General features: G+C 32.8%; 1 protein-coding gene across 16 annotated transcripts in view; it reads left to right on the top strand.

Moving 5' to 3' along the window:
* Window positions 1-17,685, top strand: part of DCAF6 (DDB1 and CUL4 associated factor 6) — a 58,119-nt gene that overhangs the window by 1,068 nt on the left and 39,366 nt on the right. For all 16 annotated transcript variants that reach the window (XM_087894963.1, XM_034413788.2, XM_087894969.1 and 13 more), the window contains exons 2-7: window positions 6,950-7,011; window positions 9,742-9,834; window positions 10,274-10,459; window positions 10,865-10,978; window positions 12,143-12,278; window positions 14,611-14,825. In XM_087894963.1, coding sequence (XP_087751089.1) covers window positions 6,950-7,011; window positions 9,742-9,834; window positions 10,274-10,459; window positions 10,865-10,978; window positions 12,143-12,278; window positions 14,611-14,825 — 806 coding nt within the window. The remainder of the gene's footprint in view (window positions 1-6,949; window positions 7,012-9,741; window positions 9,835-10,273; window positions 10,460-10,864; window positions 10,979-12,142; window positions 12,279-14,610; window positions 14,826-17,685) is intronic.

The following is a 17,685-nucleotide window of genomic DNA, read 5'->3' as shown; positions in this document are numbered from 1 at the left end:
ATACGATAGCAACCTCATTTCTATGCAGAATGGATGAGTTTTTGTTTATTTTCTTTTTTTTTTTTTACCAAAATTGAGCTAATCTACATTGGGCCTTAAATGTGTTGGGCAGTGAAATAAAATCAAATTATTAACTTTTAGTGTTTATTAATACAGAAAATCAATGTAGCACTAAATTTTCACTGTGTTCTATGTATGGTTATGGACTTTCTAAAACTTTGTAAGAAAAACAATCAGTATCTGGGTGGTAGCCATAGTAATTTTTTCCCCAACTAATAACTTTGTTTTTAAAATTGCCCCATTACAAATGACTCCTATGTGGTTTTGCTGTAGATATATTAAAGTTTAGTACTTTAGATAATTGAATATAATTTATTAAAAGGCTGATATTTGGTAGGATATCATGTGATAGCAGAGTTGTACTCATGATTTGCCTGTTTACATCCAGATATATACTTGATTGCTCCCAAATTTGTTTTAGTATATACTACTCTAATAAAAATGAATATCCTCTTTCAAAAAACAAGGAGTGTGGGAATAATTTTTCTGAGTACTACATTTTATTAAAAAGGTAAAAGTTTTAAGAGCTGCAGAAAAGATGCTGCCAGACTTATTTTCATTACCATAGGCTATTCTCCCAATACTCTCTTCCAAAAGTATTAATCACATCTGTCAAACTTCGTCTAGAAATCTGCTAGAGCAAATTGTGGCTTTTTCTCCTGGAAGTTGATTTAATATATATATATATATATATAGCCAGGTAGTGATTGCTTCTCTTCTATGTGAATTAGATCACTTAATATTATGCAGAATTACAAGGTCATTGCCATCAGTACATGGTTAAATAGGTTATGTATATAATTATGTTATGTATATAATAGGATTTAATTATTATGGCACATTAATATCAATATAAATGCAGTTTGATAAGTTTCCTCAAATTCATTTCAAGAGTAGTCTTCCAATTGCATCCCAATTACAGGGAGTGATATGGTGATATTTTGGAGGATCATGGAATGCTTATTGTTTGAATATTTTATCTGAATTTGGTGTAAGTTTAAGATGGGAAAAATTATACATTTTAGATGTGTTGGGCATAGAATCCCCATTTAACTATAACCAGCTATTTTCTCTTTTTTATTACTTATCTTTGCTTAGTATAGCTTGCTGTTTCTTACCCCTTTTCTGACTTTGTAAAATGGTGCTTACCTTGAAAGAAATTGAGTAATGTCTTGTATGTATATAATTTAATAAAGTACTAGGCCACTTACTGCCCATCATCCATTTCTGTTTGGTCCAGATGAATACTTCAGTCAATGCAGTATCTAAGACTGGGGAATGGTTTTTCAACTCTTGGAATTCTTCCGTCATTGTTATGAAGAGAAACTAAAACATGTCAGATTGACTTGTTTACATTCAGAATGAATTGGCTTTTCTCCTAAAGACCTTTAAATTCTAAAGATACTGATACACTGTATTAGCTAGTTTCAAAGATCAGTTGTAGTTGTTGCTTTCAGTTAAAATACTGAGACCCTATAACCACTCAGAGTTGTTCAGAACCATTCAGATTTAGGCAGCATATAAATGTTAATAATGATGCTAAAATGAATATGATTGGAACAAGTTTGTTGCTATTTGTTGCTGCTTAACATTTTAGCTATTTTACATTTGTTTTTTCTATTGTATGAGTGATCCTGATAATATTTCTATGAACTTCTGACATAACACTAAATGGATAAAAGGTGTTTCAGTAAATAGGTTTGACCAAAGATAGATTGAAAAGGTATCAAAACAAATTGTAAACATGCTAACAACATAAGGATTATACTTATTTTTGTCAGGACTCAAACAAAAAATTCTTGATTTGAGTTATTATTTTGATTTATATGCCACATTTCTGATCATAAAACCACTTGAAGTTGTAAGAACAACATACACATATGCAAACAATATGACGTAAAAAATAAAAAATACAGTAAAATATAAAAAGTGGCATTTTCTTCCTACTGCCACATATGAAACACCTGTTCAGTCTATAAAGCATGCAACATTTGTACATGCTCTCAAACATCAGATTAAAAAACTAATATCAGAATACACTCTCATAGGAAAACAAAGAATGTTTTCTTTGTATTGCAATAATTTTTGCTAAGCAGTTAAACATTTTAGTTTATTTATAACTAATAGATGAAGATGCATCACGTTTCTTGAAATAAAACAGGATATAAATAGCAGGGTACTTTTAGAGTATTGTTTATTGTGTTGCTAAAATATGCAAGTTTTAAACTGACTTAAAGCTGAAATGATTGAGGCATAAATTTTTGAAATGTTAAGGAACAGAAGGAAAGTTTTAAATATAATCAATGTTTCTCTTAAAATGTAAACTCTTACAGTTCAGTAGTGGTATATAAACAGTTAAAAAGAAGCAGATATCAAAGCAAATTAAAAATTGGATATAAAATTTGGAATAATAAATTATTCCAGTTAATATATATATTAATCTTTGTTGAACAAGATAGGTACTTCAAAGGTTATACTCTCCCTCCTTCCCTCCCTCCCTCCCTCTATCTATCATCAATCTATCTATACTGATATGTAGCACATTTTAATGTACTTGAGTGGCCAGATACAATAGATTACATTAAACCATCTACATTGATGTAGACTAGTTTTTTAATTCAGTCAGTGATTCTGGATCACCATGAATGAACTAATTTAAGAGAATATGTAAATATGTTGTTGCTGGGAAAGTGATTTTATAAAAACATAAGGAACTATTTAAAATACATTTTAAAAATAACCAAAGCCTACCAACCATTATAGTCAGAATATTAATTTCATGGCAGTATTTCAGTATTTGTCACAGGTTTATAGTCACAGAATTCCTTTATAATGTTACAGCATTAGTTTGAAAGTAGTTCTCCAATGCAGCTTGAAAACGTTTATAGGTCTTCTGAGAGGTCTTTGCTGAACTTTGCATTTCTTACTGGATGACACAACTATTTGTTCAGCACACTTGGGATTTGACTAGATTCTAATACAGTTTTGCTTTCTCACATCTGCAAGCACTTCATATGCAGTTAATAGACAACAAAATATATCGAAATATTATTTAGGGTTTCAGTAATTGTTTTCCTTTAATACAAATGACTAAATTATTTATTATTCAGAATAAATCTCTGGCACCAATATATAAAAACTTTATCCAGTAATAGTCATTTGAAGGTAATATCATGCCAAATTCTTCAGATTCTTTTAAATCTGTTTTTCTCTGAGACAGACTCTGGAAAACAGAGAACAGGCAGGGAATGCCATGAGCCAGTGTTCTCCTTTATCTCTGCCTAAGAGGAGAGAGTTCAAAACATAATTCAACAACAGCTTTACAATTTGTAGCTTTTTAGGGCCTTGTGAAAGAAATGAGAAACACATCTTTTTACATGTTTCCTTGGCAAAATACGCCTGGGAAGGTACAGCAGATTGGATAGAGTTTACTTATCGGTATAGCTTTTAGTTATAACCTTTAAGATCAGTTATCCATTGACTGACTGAGCTTTAAATGTGAACCCCAATTTTATGACCAGAAATAAAATATATTGAAAGATGGGAATATCTTCAGGAATTATGCCTTTTTGTAGAAGTACAGGATACACTTTGCCTCTGTTTTTCTGCACATTGGGACAGTTGTAAGGATCTGAAGAAAGTCAAAACAGCCCTTTTTAAAGTATCAAACACAGATTGCATTTTTTCAGGTTATGTATAGAGCAATCAAACCTTTGAGCAGTTACTTTGACGATGGATTCCACAATAGCAGAATTGATTTTGGAATTGTGCAAAGGCTGTGTATGAAATAGTTTTGAGTTTGTGGGTGATAGTCATTGAATGGGTGTCTAATTTTAACTCTGTTTATAATCAGGAACAATTTGAAAAGGGTAGAAAGGTGAAATAAAGTTCTATTTTGAGAAAGAGATAATCTGATTGATGACTTTGCATGTCAAGAAAATTATTCAGGCTGTTTCTCACTCTTAGTAAACCCCTGAATGGCTGTACCACTATTGGATCCTATAACTGAATGCTAGAGAAGATAAACATATACAAATCCTCCTCCCACTTACACAAAAGACTTTATCTTTGACTTTAATTTTCTATATAGAAGGAATATATATATATATATATATGTATGTATGTATGTATGTATGTATGTATGTATGTATGTATGTATACACACACACATACACACACAAAAGAAATTCAACCAAGTGAGTGTTGTATTGTCAGAGTCACACTTTATGAGAACTAAGCCCTTGGGCCTGTAATTTGCTTCCTATAAAAATAATCTCTTGAGTTTATGCAGTTGTTTTGTAAATAATATGAAACATGGGAAATAAGTGTATTTTTTTTAAAAAAAGTTTTGCAAGCACTCTGCATTACTGTTATAGTGGAAATAACATTATTTACTTACAAGTTAACATTTTAAATCTAGTCTGTTGTTCTAACACTGTTTACTTCAGTTGAACATTCAAGTATGTGTAACATTATCATTGACTAAGCAGGAAGGGTTATATTTAGCTATGTACTCATTTGGCTGTGTCGTATGTTTAAAAGTCTAATAAAGATTGCAATATTGCTATAGACAAAATTGCTTTTCCTTACACAACGTAGTAATCACATGACAGCAAAATGCATCTCAACAATTAAAATTAAAATAGACTGTAAGAATTACTTTTAAATTGATTAATTATGTTAAGCTTTTAAAAATAGTGATATAATAGTTGAAGTTTAATAATTTTGTCAATGAAGGAAACAAGGTCAGAATTGTCAGTTGCCAATATAACTTCCTCTTAAAATATGAATTTTCTGGGCAGTATTTTTGTTGAGCACAGCTGCTTTTTAATGTACAAAACAATATATAATGATTCCTTATATTGAAGAAATTAAGAAATACAGCAACTGGAATCACATTATTTTGTGGGATATACTGAACTTACAAATGCCCACAAATTGTGATGTACTTTGATATGAAAGTTCTTGTTTTAGCTCTAGAATTATTCTTCAATAAAACAAAATGAGGTATAGAATCAATTGCAGAGGGCAAATAAGTTATTTGATTACAACAATTGTAGAAGACAAATATACATAGTTTAGAATTAATATTATTTAAAACAGTGTTGTTTGCAAGAAATACTGGAAAAGTGATGTTGATTGTTAAGTCCAGCAGTAATAATAGTATTTTTTTATGCACCAATAACTAGATGCAGTCTAATAAGAGCACAACAAAATGTAAAGCCTCTAGCTGAATAACCCATAACATTTAGAACTATGGTTATAACCAGTATCTAAATAACCACAGATATTCATATAAAGAATTAATACTTAAATCAGCTTTACTGGTAAGAATACTAATGAAATGTAAGCTATATTTGTAATTCACTGTTGTATGCTCTTGTTAGATGGGTGTCCATATAAATATGATAAATAAATAAATAAAAATATTTTCTGGAGGTAAGAAAAGGGAGTAATATGCCACCTTTGATAGATAAAATAATATTTACATAGTGATGTGTAATCAATGAAAACTTAGAGACAATATTAGAATTTAATAATTATGCCTACTCTGATCTAATGTAAGAAATAGCTGTTGATATAACAAGGAATCTTGAAAATTCTTACATGATCTATTTTTTAAAATAAATTGATATAATTTACACTGGAACATAGATATGTTTTGCATTCAGCATTCCTGGATTCTGCAGTATAATACGTACAATTATAAAAAATATGTAGAAGCATATTATAGACGGTTTTATACTGACTATAACTGAAACATTTCAGTTATGAACTGATTTGTACTTCCCTAGGTACCTTATCTTCCAAGTCTGTTCAAGCACTTATAGGCTAGTTTCATGTTCTCTCAACTAAATGGCAGGTAGACTTTTTTATGTATGTATTAAATCTCTCAAAAATTAAAAGTTTTCCCTTGGCAGACTGAAATGCACTGGATCAGCCCTAGCAATGAAATGTTTTGGGCAATGATCACAACAATGTGCTCAAAGTAGAATGTGACATTTGACTTGCATTTGTGGTAGTGAAGGTAAGCTGGATATAGTATTGGCAATTCTTCTATTTCCAATGTTTATATCTCTGTATCCTTTATAAATGGAAACTAAAAAGAATACTGCCCTAATCCATAATTAATTTGTATACATTCATGGAAGAATTTCAAAATCTGATACTTATGTAAGAATTGACTCATCCATAAATAAATATATAGACCTGTATTTATATCATTTCCTTAGCTGATCTCTTGCCTAAGTTTGCCTACATTCATTCTGAATATATACATATTACTGGATTGAAAAACAATATGTTCTTTATCTTTTCTTTATTTTTATTATTTATATTTTTCTTTATTATTCTTATTTTTTTTCTTTATTTTTCCATTAGTATTATGTTTTTTTAAAAAAATCCATACTAGGTATTTGATTATCATTTCAATTGGTGGTACTCTTAAAACAACAGCAGTTCACTCTCCCAGAAGTGTTCATTTTTGCCCTCACAGATGAAACAAGAGGAGGGAATAGGGATGTATTACTCCCCAAGGAAAAGTCATCATAGTAAACTTTCATATGCTGAGGGCAGTGGGGAAATTTACTCAAATTTGGGGGTAGTTGAGTTTTCCCTTTGACATATTGAATGTGTAATGGTAGAGTATATATTTCTGACTAAATGCTTGTTGAATAACTCTTTGCCTGCTTGGCTGATTGGGCTGAATAAATGCTTATCTATTATCCAGGAAATCAAATTCCCAGTCTCTAAATATTGTTGTTTAATAATCTTGGGTCTACATACAATACAATACCTGCCACAGAAAACAGAGAGCCAGGGAGTTTTTCATTGGGTTTTTGTAAATATTAAGATATGTCAGTTAATCTTCCGGTATTTTTTTTCCCAGGGAGAAGAGAATTTATCCAAAGATTAAAACTTGAAGCAACATTGAATGTGCATGATGGCTGTGTAAGTGATTTCTTGTTCCTTTTAAATTTTTAAACACTTTTAAAATTCTCATTTTAAATAGGAACTAATTATACGCTTCCAAACTTCCCTCCAGATAAGAATATGAGGGGCAGATATGTAGAGTAGGCAGGGATCTCCAGAGTAAAGAGTACTCTGTTATTCAAAAGTATCTGTTGCATAAATGGACAAGCACAGTAGCATGCAAATTTAGTTAACTTAATAAGATAGTTGCAAACAATTTCATATAGTGAAAGAAAGGCTTTGTTTGGAAATGAACATTCTATTTTCTTTCCCATCTCTGCCCTTTTGGCCTCCTGGCACTATATTGTTTCTGCTCCTCTTGTCACCCTACACTTTGCTCAACCTGCTGGCCCTATCCACCCACGTTCCTTTTGGCCTGCTGCCTTGCACTTGTTGCCCCTGCTGCCTTATGCTCATTGACTCTGCCACCCTGAACTCTGCCCTGCTGGTCTGCCATCTTTGCCACCTGTTGGCCTTGATGTTCTGTGCCCACTGGCCCTGGTGCTCTGCATTGCAAGATTGACGCATGTTATTTGGAGAACATGCAAGCGGCTTTGGAAAGACCTAGTGCAGCCAGCTGCTACCTAACACATGACCAGGCCAGGCATGTCTTGCCAGCAGTGCGAGGAAGATGGTGAAACTTGGCTGGGTATGGCAGGGTCTGTGAAGTAAAGGCTGGCAGAGATGGCTGTGGCTTTGCACTTGATGCTGGGGTGGCTGACTGCAATGCAAGGCTTGAGACAACATTCTACAGTGGTGGCAGCAATAGCACTAGGACTAAGTAGAGACTTGGGACAGTGATGGCTGGTTGAGGCTGCTGAAGGCTCTGGACCTCTACTTCAGCCCCTGTTGAGAAGTGGCACTGTGGAGGGCAGCCAAAAGGGCACAAATGGTCAATGAGATAAGCGAGTGTGAGCAGTTGAAGCGCCCCTATGGTCACATGCATAGGCGATCTGTAAGAAATGAGCAGTTGTTTATACTGATTTAAACAATATTGTTTATTTTACATATTAAGTATTAAGTCAATACAGGTAGTCCTTGACATTCATTTACCAATTGTTTAAACTTACAACTGCACTGATTAAATTCAGGTGCTTAGCAACTGGCATGCATCTGGGACACTTGCAGTGTCCTAGGATCATGTGGTCACCATTTGCAAACTTCCCAAGCTTCTAACAAAATAAATGTGGAAAGCTGGATTTACTTAATGGCTGCAGTGATTTAACAACCATGGCAAAAAAAGTTGTAAAATCAAGTACGACTGACTTAACAATCACCTTGCTTAGAAGCAGAAATTCTAGTCCCAATTGTGGCCATGAGTCAAGAACTACCTGTATTGACTTAAACAATATAGACCAGGTCCCAAAGGTGCTTTTTCAAGAGGCAACTGGATGTTTCACTTCTCATCCAAGAAGCTTCTTCAGAGGTGAAGAAGCTTCTTGAATGAGAAGCGAAATCTTTCAAAGAAAAACCAGAAAGTCCAGTTGCTTCTTGAAAAAGCACCTTTGGGACAATCATGAGCTGGATGTCTGAGAATCTCCATAGACAATATAGATCAGGCTAAATCTAAAACACTAGGGAGTTCCTGAAAACTTTGCATATAATATAATAGAATAGAATTTTTATTGGCCAAGTGTGATTGGACATACAAGGAATTTGTCTTGGTGCATAAGCTCTCAGTGTACATAAAAGAAAAGATACGTTCATCAAGAATCATAAGGTACAACATTTAACGATAGTCATAGGGTACAAATAAGCAATCAGGAAACAATATCAATATAAATCGTAAGGATACAAGCAACAAAGTTACAGTCATGCAGTCATAAGTGGGAGGAGATGGGTGATAGGAACGATGAGAAGATTAATAGTAGTGCAGATTTAGTGAATAGTTTGACAGTGTTGAGGGAATTATTTGTTTAGCAGAATGATGGCGTTCAGGAAAAAAACTGTTCTTGTGTCTAGTTGTTCTGGTGTTCTAGGTGTTCTGAAAACTTTGCATTCAGACAAATCAGCCATCAGCAGACACATAGGGATAAACCACATTTACGTACCATCCAAAAGAGACAGGAAAAAGCTAAGAAGAAAAGAAAAAGATCAGAACACATTCTCTTTAGTAATCAACCCCCAGATAAGTATGGATTAAGATAAGTCAAACAATCAAGCAGAAAACAATATCCTATTCAAGGAACTATCAAGGAGAAAACCACACCTCCACCAACACTGCCAGGGCAAGCTATTTTATAGAAACAGAGCAAATTCTACAGTAACAAGCACTGATGAGGTTACCTAGTTAATAATATGTCTGCAAGCAAAACCCAAAAAGCAACAAGGATTCTACAATTCAACCATGCTGTATACATTTTCTATTGGAAACAATATTTCCATATGCAGAGTACATTTCCTAGATCTAGCTTATTCCACATGTTCAGCTAAATCTTCATTCACATTTAAATTAGAATTTTCTTTATTCATTTATATTGGGAATTAATTATTAAAGTTGAGAGGATTCATCTTATTTTTTGGTGGCTTCGGTTTTCAGAAAAATAGTCATGTTAATAATGTGAGGCCAAACCAAGGATCTTGCAATATTTTATTTATTAATCATTAATATTTTGCTGTGGCCAAATTAAATACAGTACTTTTAATATTTTTATATGTATTTTTTAAAACTCTTCACAATTAATGTAGCTAGTAAATATTTATTCACAGGTGAATACAATATGCTGGAATGATACAGGAGAATATATTCTATCTGGATCTGATGATACTAATCTTGTAATTACTAATCCATATAGTAGAAAGGTAAGGTAGCCAATTGTTTTTCTTCATTTGTTCAAATGCTATTAGAAATATTTGTTTTTGATAATATATGTATCATGTATCCTATATGCTTTCAAAATATTTTATCTGTCCTCAATAAAATGATTGATGCAAAACCTATTGTCCACCAATCTCACAAAAATACGGCAAGATCATATGAATTTCTCCTATTTCTTTTTCTACTACTCCCTGTCATGCTAGCGTGTAAGTATTGTATTAATGCAATGGTCAGATTCTTCTATAGCTGTGAAATTAATTGGCTGATTTGGAGACTCTCAACATGTCAGAAATAATCAATTATAAATATAAAGTGGAATCATAATTAAGTGATTTTGGTGGATAGATGGGGTAATGATAGAAAAAGTAGACATGAATTATCCTTTATTAATAGCCTAATAAAAATGTTAATCTTGTTTCCTAGGTATTAACAACTATTCGCTCAGGACACAGGGCAAATATTTTTAGCGCAAAATTTTTACCATGCACCAATGATAAGCAAATAATATCCTGTTCTGGAGATGGTGTCATTTTTTATACTAATATTGAACAAGATGCTGAAACCAACAGACAGTGCCAATTTACTTGCCACTATGGAACTACATATGAGGTACTACAATACAATACCTTGTTACTATACAGACATGAGTATTAATTAAATACTTATGCAAATTGTGATCATAAGTGAAACTTCAGTGACTTGCAAATAGAACAGACCAATGCATATAAATAGTTGGAAATCTATTTTCAATCCACTATTGAATGGATATATCAAATACAGTCTGTGTCAAAAAGGCTTCAAATGCTACTCAGTATTTTCCTTCTAATTGTATTCTGATTATATAATTCAAGACCAAATTCAATTTCTTATATTAACTATTAATTATATATTAATTAATTTTCATTATATAAGAAGATTATATAGGTACAGTTTATGCAATTTTTGGATTTTAACCTTAGTTTTTTAAGGCAACTATTCCTGCAATTTTTAATTCAACTTATGTTTACTTTGTAGATCATGACAGTCCCAAATGATCCCTACACATTTTTGTCTTGTGGAGAAGATGGTACTGTAAGATGGTTTGATACAAGAATCAGGACAAGTTGTACAAAAGAAGACTGTAAAGATGTAAGAGAAATTTGTTACAGACATGAAGTATCACATTAAGTTCAGAACTTGATTTACTTGGTGCTGGCTGTAGAAATTCTGGAAAGGAGTCCAAGATACATAACCAAGTTATGTAAATGTAAACAATAACCTGATATTTAGGGCTGATCTAACAGAACTCTTATTGAATAGGGAAAAACTCTTATTGGTGAAACAAGTATTTGGATTTAGTCTCACATTTAATAAATTACTTGATTTTGCAATTTTTTCAGGAGTGCCCTTTACTAATATAAATAGAACATAAGATTTACCTAGAATGGAAAGAGATAACTAACACTTCATTTGATAAAATAGAGTATATAATACTTATTTTTAAAATAAATATGCTGATCAAAGGAGTCAGGTATGATTTCAGTCGTCTTTACTTTACTTCTTTACACACTATTACCAGTTTTGCACTTCTATATTTAGCTATTTATTTACTTGTACCCTAATTGTCTTGATATTTCTATCCAATTATTTGTATGTAAAACCAATTTAGCCAATTTTTCTAAACTAAGTTATACAATACCTGCCTCCTTTCATATATTTTCTGGTCTTTTTCTTCCCCCCCACCCCCCCAAGAAAATCTAAACGTAGAGAGATAATGATGATTGGAAACTGCTATATTTTGATATTTTGAAAGGCTCCCAAAACCTGGTTATGTTGTCAGCCCTGTTGTCAACCTAGGAAAATGGAAACTTTCTTAGAGATCTCAATTGTTAAGTGGGCATTTTTATTGTCCCTTCTATTATTTTTTATGATATTTATTAATATGAATTTTTATATTTTATATCTGTTGTTTTTACATTTCTTGTTTTATCTGGGGGGTTTTCTGCCACCCAGAATCATTTTTGGTGAGATCGGTGGCTGTATAAATTTGTTTAATAAATTGTGCACACACACACACACACACACACACACACACACACACACACTGACACTGTTTTTGAGGTCTGGTCTCGGTCTGGGAACTTTATTCTTGTCTGCTTTTCAATGATTAAAGTCTATTTTAATGAGAGACAGACATAGCTTGTCTTAAATTAGTGATCCCAAGTTAATTTTGTATTGTAGTCATAGCTAAGATAATACAATATTTGTGTGAGCTTTTCAAATAAATGCAGTATTTCCTCTTTTTTTCCCTAGGATATTTTAATCAATTGTAGGAGAGCTGCCACATCTGTAGCCATCTGCCCACCAATACCATATTACCTTGCAGTTGGCTGTTCTGATAGTTCAGTAAGAATTTATGATCGACGCATGCTTGGCACACGAGCAACAGGTATGATGATGCAAGCATGACATGATATATATATATATATCTCAATTTTGAATACATGACTGAGGTATATTGGATGTGAATTTCCAATGAATTTATGTAATGCAAAATATTTTGTCTATAGTATTCGTTTATATTCATAACAGCTCATAATATTCAGAATACTACTATTTTAAAATAATACCAAAGTCTGTTAAAGGTGTTCCCAGTATTTTCTTGCAATTTGGACTGAAAAGTATTGACATTCTAACTGTTTATTTAAATGGGATTTGTGCACCCTATCTAACAAAATAAAATTCAGTAGTGAAGAAAGTAAGGTTCTATATTTAGACAAGAAAAACCAAATGCACAGGTATAGTATAGGTGGTACCTGGCTCAAAGTAGTAACTGTGAGAGGGATCTTGGAGCCCTAGTGAACAATCACTTAAATATGAGCCAGCAGTGAGCTGCAGCTGCCAAAAAAGCCAATGCAATCCTATGCTGCATTAAAAGAGGGATAGAATCAAGATGAAGTGATAATACTACTTTATAATGCCTTGGTAAAACCACTCTTGTAATGCTGCATCCAGTTTTAATCACCACATTATGAAAAAGATGTTGAGACTCTGGAAAGAGTACAGAGAAAAGCAACAAAGATGATTAGGGGACTAGAGGCTAAAACATATAAAGAATGGTTGCTGAAATTGAGTATGTCCAGTTTAATGAAAAGGACTAGGGGTGACATGATAGCAGTATTTCAATATCTAAAGGACTGCCACAAAGAAGATGGAATCGATCTATTCTCCAAGGCACCTGAAGGCAGAACAAGAAGCAATGGATGAAAACTAATCAAGGAGAGAAGCAAGCTAGAACTAGGGAAATTTCCTGGCAGAACAATTAATCAGTGGAACCACTTACCTCCAGTAGTTGTGAATGCTCCAACACTGGAAGTTTTTAAGAAGAGATTGGACAACCATTTGTCTAAAATAGTATAGGGTTTCCTGCCTGAGCAGGACGTTGGACTAGAAGAACTCCAAGGTCTCTTCCAACTCTGTGGTTATTATTTTATGCCTCCGTTGACTGGGTTTCCACTAATTTCCAAACTAATTTTTGAACTCCAAAGAAAATAGGTTTTAGGTTTGATGTAAAAGAGAATAGCTTAAGGAAGAAATTGTATGCCCATCAACAATATTTTTTTCTTTTTATTTTTGAGCAGTCATGAGAAATAAATGTAGAAATATTTTTTAAAAAACTAGTTTTAGTTGTTGTTTAATGGTTTAAATACTAAACTTCATGGTTCTGTTAATTTTTTGATTAGAGCAGCTTTAGAACAAATACGGGCTTTTCTTGTTTTAGGTTTTTTGTTTTTGTTTTCTACAATTGCTAATTTTTTTTAATATAGTTTCCTTCCACTTTGAGATGGAAAACACATAAACTATAGGTTAAATTCAGAAATAGATTTTATGAATTAAATGTATTTTATATATTTTATAAATAACCTCCTATTTTATATATTAATTTATTACAAATACTTTATACTACCCAACGGAATTGACTTCTTGCAATGGCATGTCCAAATTAATGTTCTGAAGCTGTGGAGGGAAATATTTTGGAGGCCATTGCAATCATGAAGAAGTCAAAGATTGCTGTGTACAAAATAATTTAATATGAGGAAGAGGGGAAGCTAGGATTTAGGGTTTTTGGGGAAGAGGATTGAAAGGGCCTTCTGGGGGGTTATTATTAAGCTTGAGTGGACATTTAGATGTTTATTGATTGATCTGACTGATCAACCAATTGAACTGTAACCAATTTTATTATTTTTTACTGATCTTGATTTCATTTTACTCTACACTACCACTGATAGGAAGAAAATTTTGAACATGTCATTTTTGCTTGCTTGTCCATAACCAAGTGATGAGCAAATGCAGTTTTATTACAAACAGACCTGGCTTTTATCAGTGGAGTCTGAGGCTGAGGTCACGGGCAATCTTCCAAAACTATGAACAGGCTACTTGAGACTTGAACTAAATTCCCTGAAACAGCTCACTCAGTGATTCTTGACATACCTTCCCTGGCCCATCAAATCTAAATTTTCCCAACTTGTCAACATAGTACAACACCCTATAATAGTTGGCTGTTCAGATTTCTCCATACTCAACTGTTGGCTTTGTTGTGTTTCTGGTGAGAAACTGCTTCTTTGAGATAAGTAAAAAAAGGTTTTATTTTTCTTGCAAGCTGCATATTTTTCCAGTAAAAAGTCTCTTCATTTCACATGAGCACTAGCCAGATGTGGATATGCTGTTTTGCATTTGAGCAATGGAGAATGTTTTCAGCTGTTGTTGTTTTTTTCATGTAGGTAATTATGCAGGCAGGGGTACTACCGGATTGGTGGCACGTTTTGTTCCTCCTCATCTTAATAATAAATCCTGTAGGGTAACATCTCTCTGCTACAGTGAAGATGGACAAGAAATTCTTGTGAGCTATTCTTCAGACTATATATACCTATTTGATCCTAAGGATGATACAGCTAGAGAATTGAAAGTTCCTTCTGCAGAAGAGCGAAGAGAAGAGGTAAGCTTTCCATAGTGCTGATTTGATGTCAAGATAATCAGCTATATTTTAAAAAATACTTCTCTTAAACCACAATTGTTATATCATGTATGTAATTTAGGCAGTATTTTAAAAAATGAAATATTTAATAAATGATCAATGTCAGATACATAGTTTTGTTAGAGATTCTGACAAAATCATATTAAAGGAAACCCGTGAACAAAAATATTGGCTAAAATTTCAGTATTAGAATAAAACAAGTTTGTTTAAGCATTTAAATGACTGCCCAACTATGTAACTTTAGGCAGCATATAAGAAAAAATGCAAGTAGATTGCTGTTTCTTGTTTTTAAAATTCTGATGCTTCCTTTCTGAACTAAATATTTTAAATTTGCTATGAACAATTGCAACACTGAATGATTTGACCTATGCTGGACTACAGCCCAATACTGTAGTTTTAATATAAGGAAGTTTACTGACTATAACAAGTATAACATTGTGCTACCTATATTTTTTTCACTTACATGAATTTTCATTGCTTTTGTTTTGTTATTTTCTCTTATTTTTTCTTGCATGCATTCTTTTTATGCAAAAACAACAAAAGGAAGTTATTATGCAATTTATGCTAGAAAGTTAATTTGCACCAAAGGTCTAAAAACATCACAAACTTGTTGCCAAAACTGCTTAGCTTTCCATCAGCATTTTTTTTTGCCCTCACTCACATATTTACCATCATGTTGTATAGTCATTCTAATTGTGTATTTCATCTCCCATTTAATCCCATACTTGTAATCACTACTACCATTACTATGGAGACAAAAGAGTTGTCAACCCTTTACACAAAAGGACTTGTCTGACATAAGAAAGAAATTTGGGCACACTATAGTGTGCCAAAGCTGGTAAACAGGCTTTTAACCTGGGCAATTCTACAGAATGCAGCATAGCAAAACAAGGCCTAACAAAAGTTTTAGTATTGTAATGCATTTGGTCTTTTTGTCATGATAACCACATACACAAGAAATCCAATGGTAGAAAACATGGAAAAGATGTTTCACTATATGTAGAATTTGAGACAAGGAGAAAAACATGTTTGAATAATGTAGTGCTTTTAAGAATGGGTGCTATTGATAAGCACATTCATCAATGCATTTGAGTTACAAATTTGATATCATGCCCTGCAACCCTCTTTTTTCTTTTGTACCAACAATAAATGAATTCATTTTTATGCAAACGTTTCAGGACACCTAGATCTAACATTAAGCAAGGGAAGTTTGCATTCAATAAATATTCATATATAGGGCAGTTTTTATTTATAAACATTGCTTGCTATTCAGAAAATGACTACATGATTCATATCCATATCATCTATGAATTTGACATTTGCAACATGCTCTACTGGTAGTCCTCAAACAATTGTATTCATTTAATGACCAGTACAGTGAAAAAAGTGATTTAGGACCGTTTTTCACACTTCCAACTGTTGCAGCATCCTGGGGGTTGTCACATGATCAAAATTTGGATGCTTCGCAACTGGCATGTGTTTATGATGGTTGCCAGTGTCCCAGGATCATGTGATCAACTTTTGTGACCTGCTGACAAGCAAAGTCAATGTGGAAGTCAGATTCACTTAACAAGATGTTACTAACTTAACAATTGCAGTGATTCATTTCACAACTGTGGTAAGAAAGGTCATAAAATGGGGCAAAACTCACTTAACAACTATCTTGCTTAACAACAGAAATTTGGGGCTCAATTATTCTTGTAAATCAAGGACTACCTGTATTTGAGTCTTCCTGTGCAGAACACTTAGAAAATACAGTGGGAACAGAATGTATCTGTCCATTTTCTGATCAGTAAGAGCAGCTTTAACAATCACTGCATTTCAAGCACTGCATTGATAAAAATAAGATTTTGAATGAAATTCACAGTTCAGATCTTAATCTATAAGGTTTGCTTTTTCCCCATCAAGAGCATATAGGCTCTTGATGGTATATAGTGTTATCAAAAGGATGCTTTGGGTTCTTTCTCATGAGAGGTAAGATTGGAACCCAGGAGACAGATCTTTGTGGTTGTTCCATTATTAAGGAACAGTTTGCCTTGGATATCTAACTGATTCCCACACTTTGAATCTCAGAAAAGCAGTAAATTTGTGTTTATTCTGTGAGATAGTTGTAAACTAAATAATGTTTAGTTTCCCTTTGTTGTTGTTTTTTAGTGTTTTTAGTGTTTACATTTTATATGTGTTCCAATTGTTTTTATTTAATATATTTTGAATTGGTATTACATGGTTTGAATTGTTTTGGCTGAACTGTTTGCTTGCTGTAAACCCTCTAAAGTCTGTTGATATGTCAATAGACAAATGTTTGTAACAAATAGCAGATGAGATGTGACAGGTTTGCTTTTCTTGTTTTAGAGTACAACAGACAATCTATTTTTTAGCTGATTATTAGAGCTATGTACACATTTGAAAATGATTCAGAAGGAGCATTTGAACTTTCCACACAAACTTGAAAAACAGAGATCACTTTATTGAATAGTAATACTGCTGTGTTTATTCAATGTTTAAAGTACATCTTGGTTTGAAGCATATAGCACTATGCTATCACACAGCAAAATCTGAATTGGTTGTTATTAAATCATAGGGAAATTGCAACTACACTTAAGACATTTCTGATTTTTTGGCATATGTAAACTGATTGTCTAGAGCTCCCATTCCATTCCTTGACTGCAAAAAATCTGTGGGTTCCTTACAAGTATTAAAATCCTATTCAAGTAATAGAGAAGTGTCTCTGTGTTGATAACATTGTTTCCCTGAACATAAATAGCATCATGAAGAATTTGTCAGGCACTGCTTGTTAAAATCCATCAATACTACTTTACTA

This window comes from Pantherophis guttatus, chromosome 5 (assembly GCF_059756535.1).
Source record: "Pantherophis guttatus breed Tessera chromosome 5, ASM5975653v1, whole genome shotgun sequence".
NCBI lineage: Eukaryota > Metazoa > Chordata > Lepidosauria > Squamata > Colubridae > Pantherophis > Pantherophis guttatus.
The sequence above is the reverse complement of the archived record's forward strand: the minus strand, read 5'-3'. Positions and strand labels throughout refer to the sequence as shown.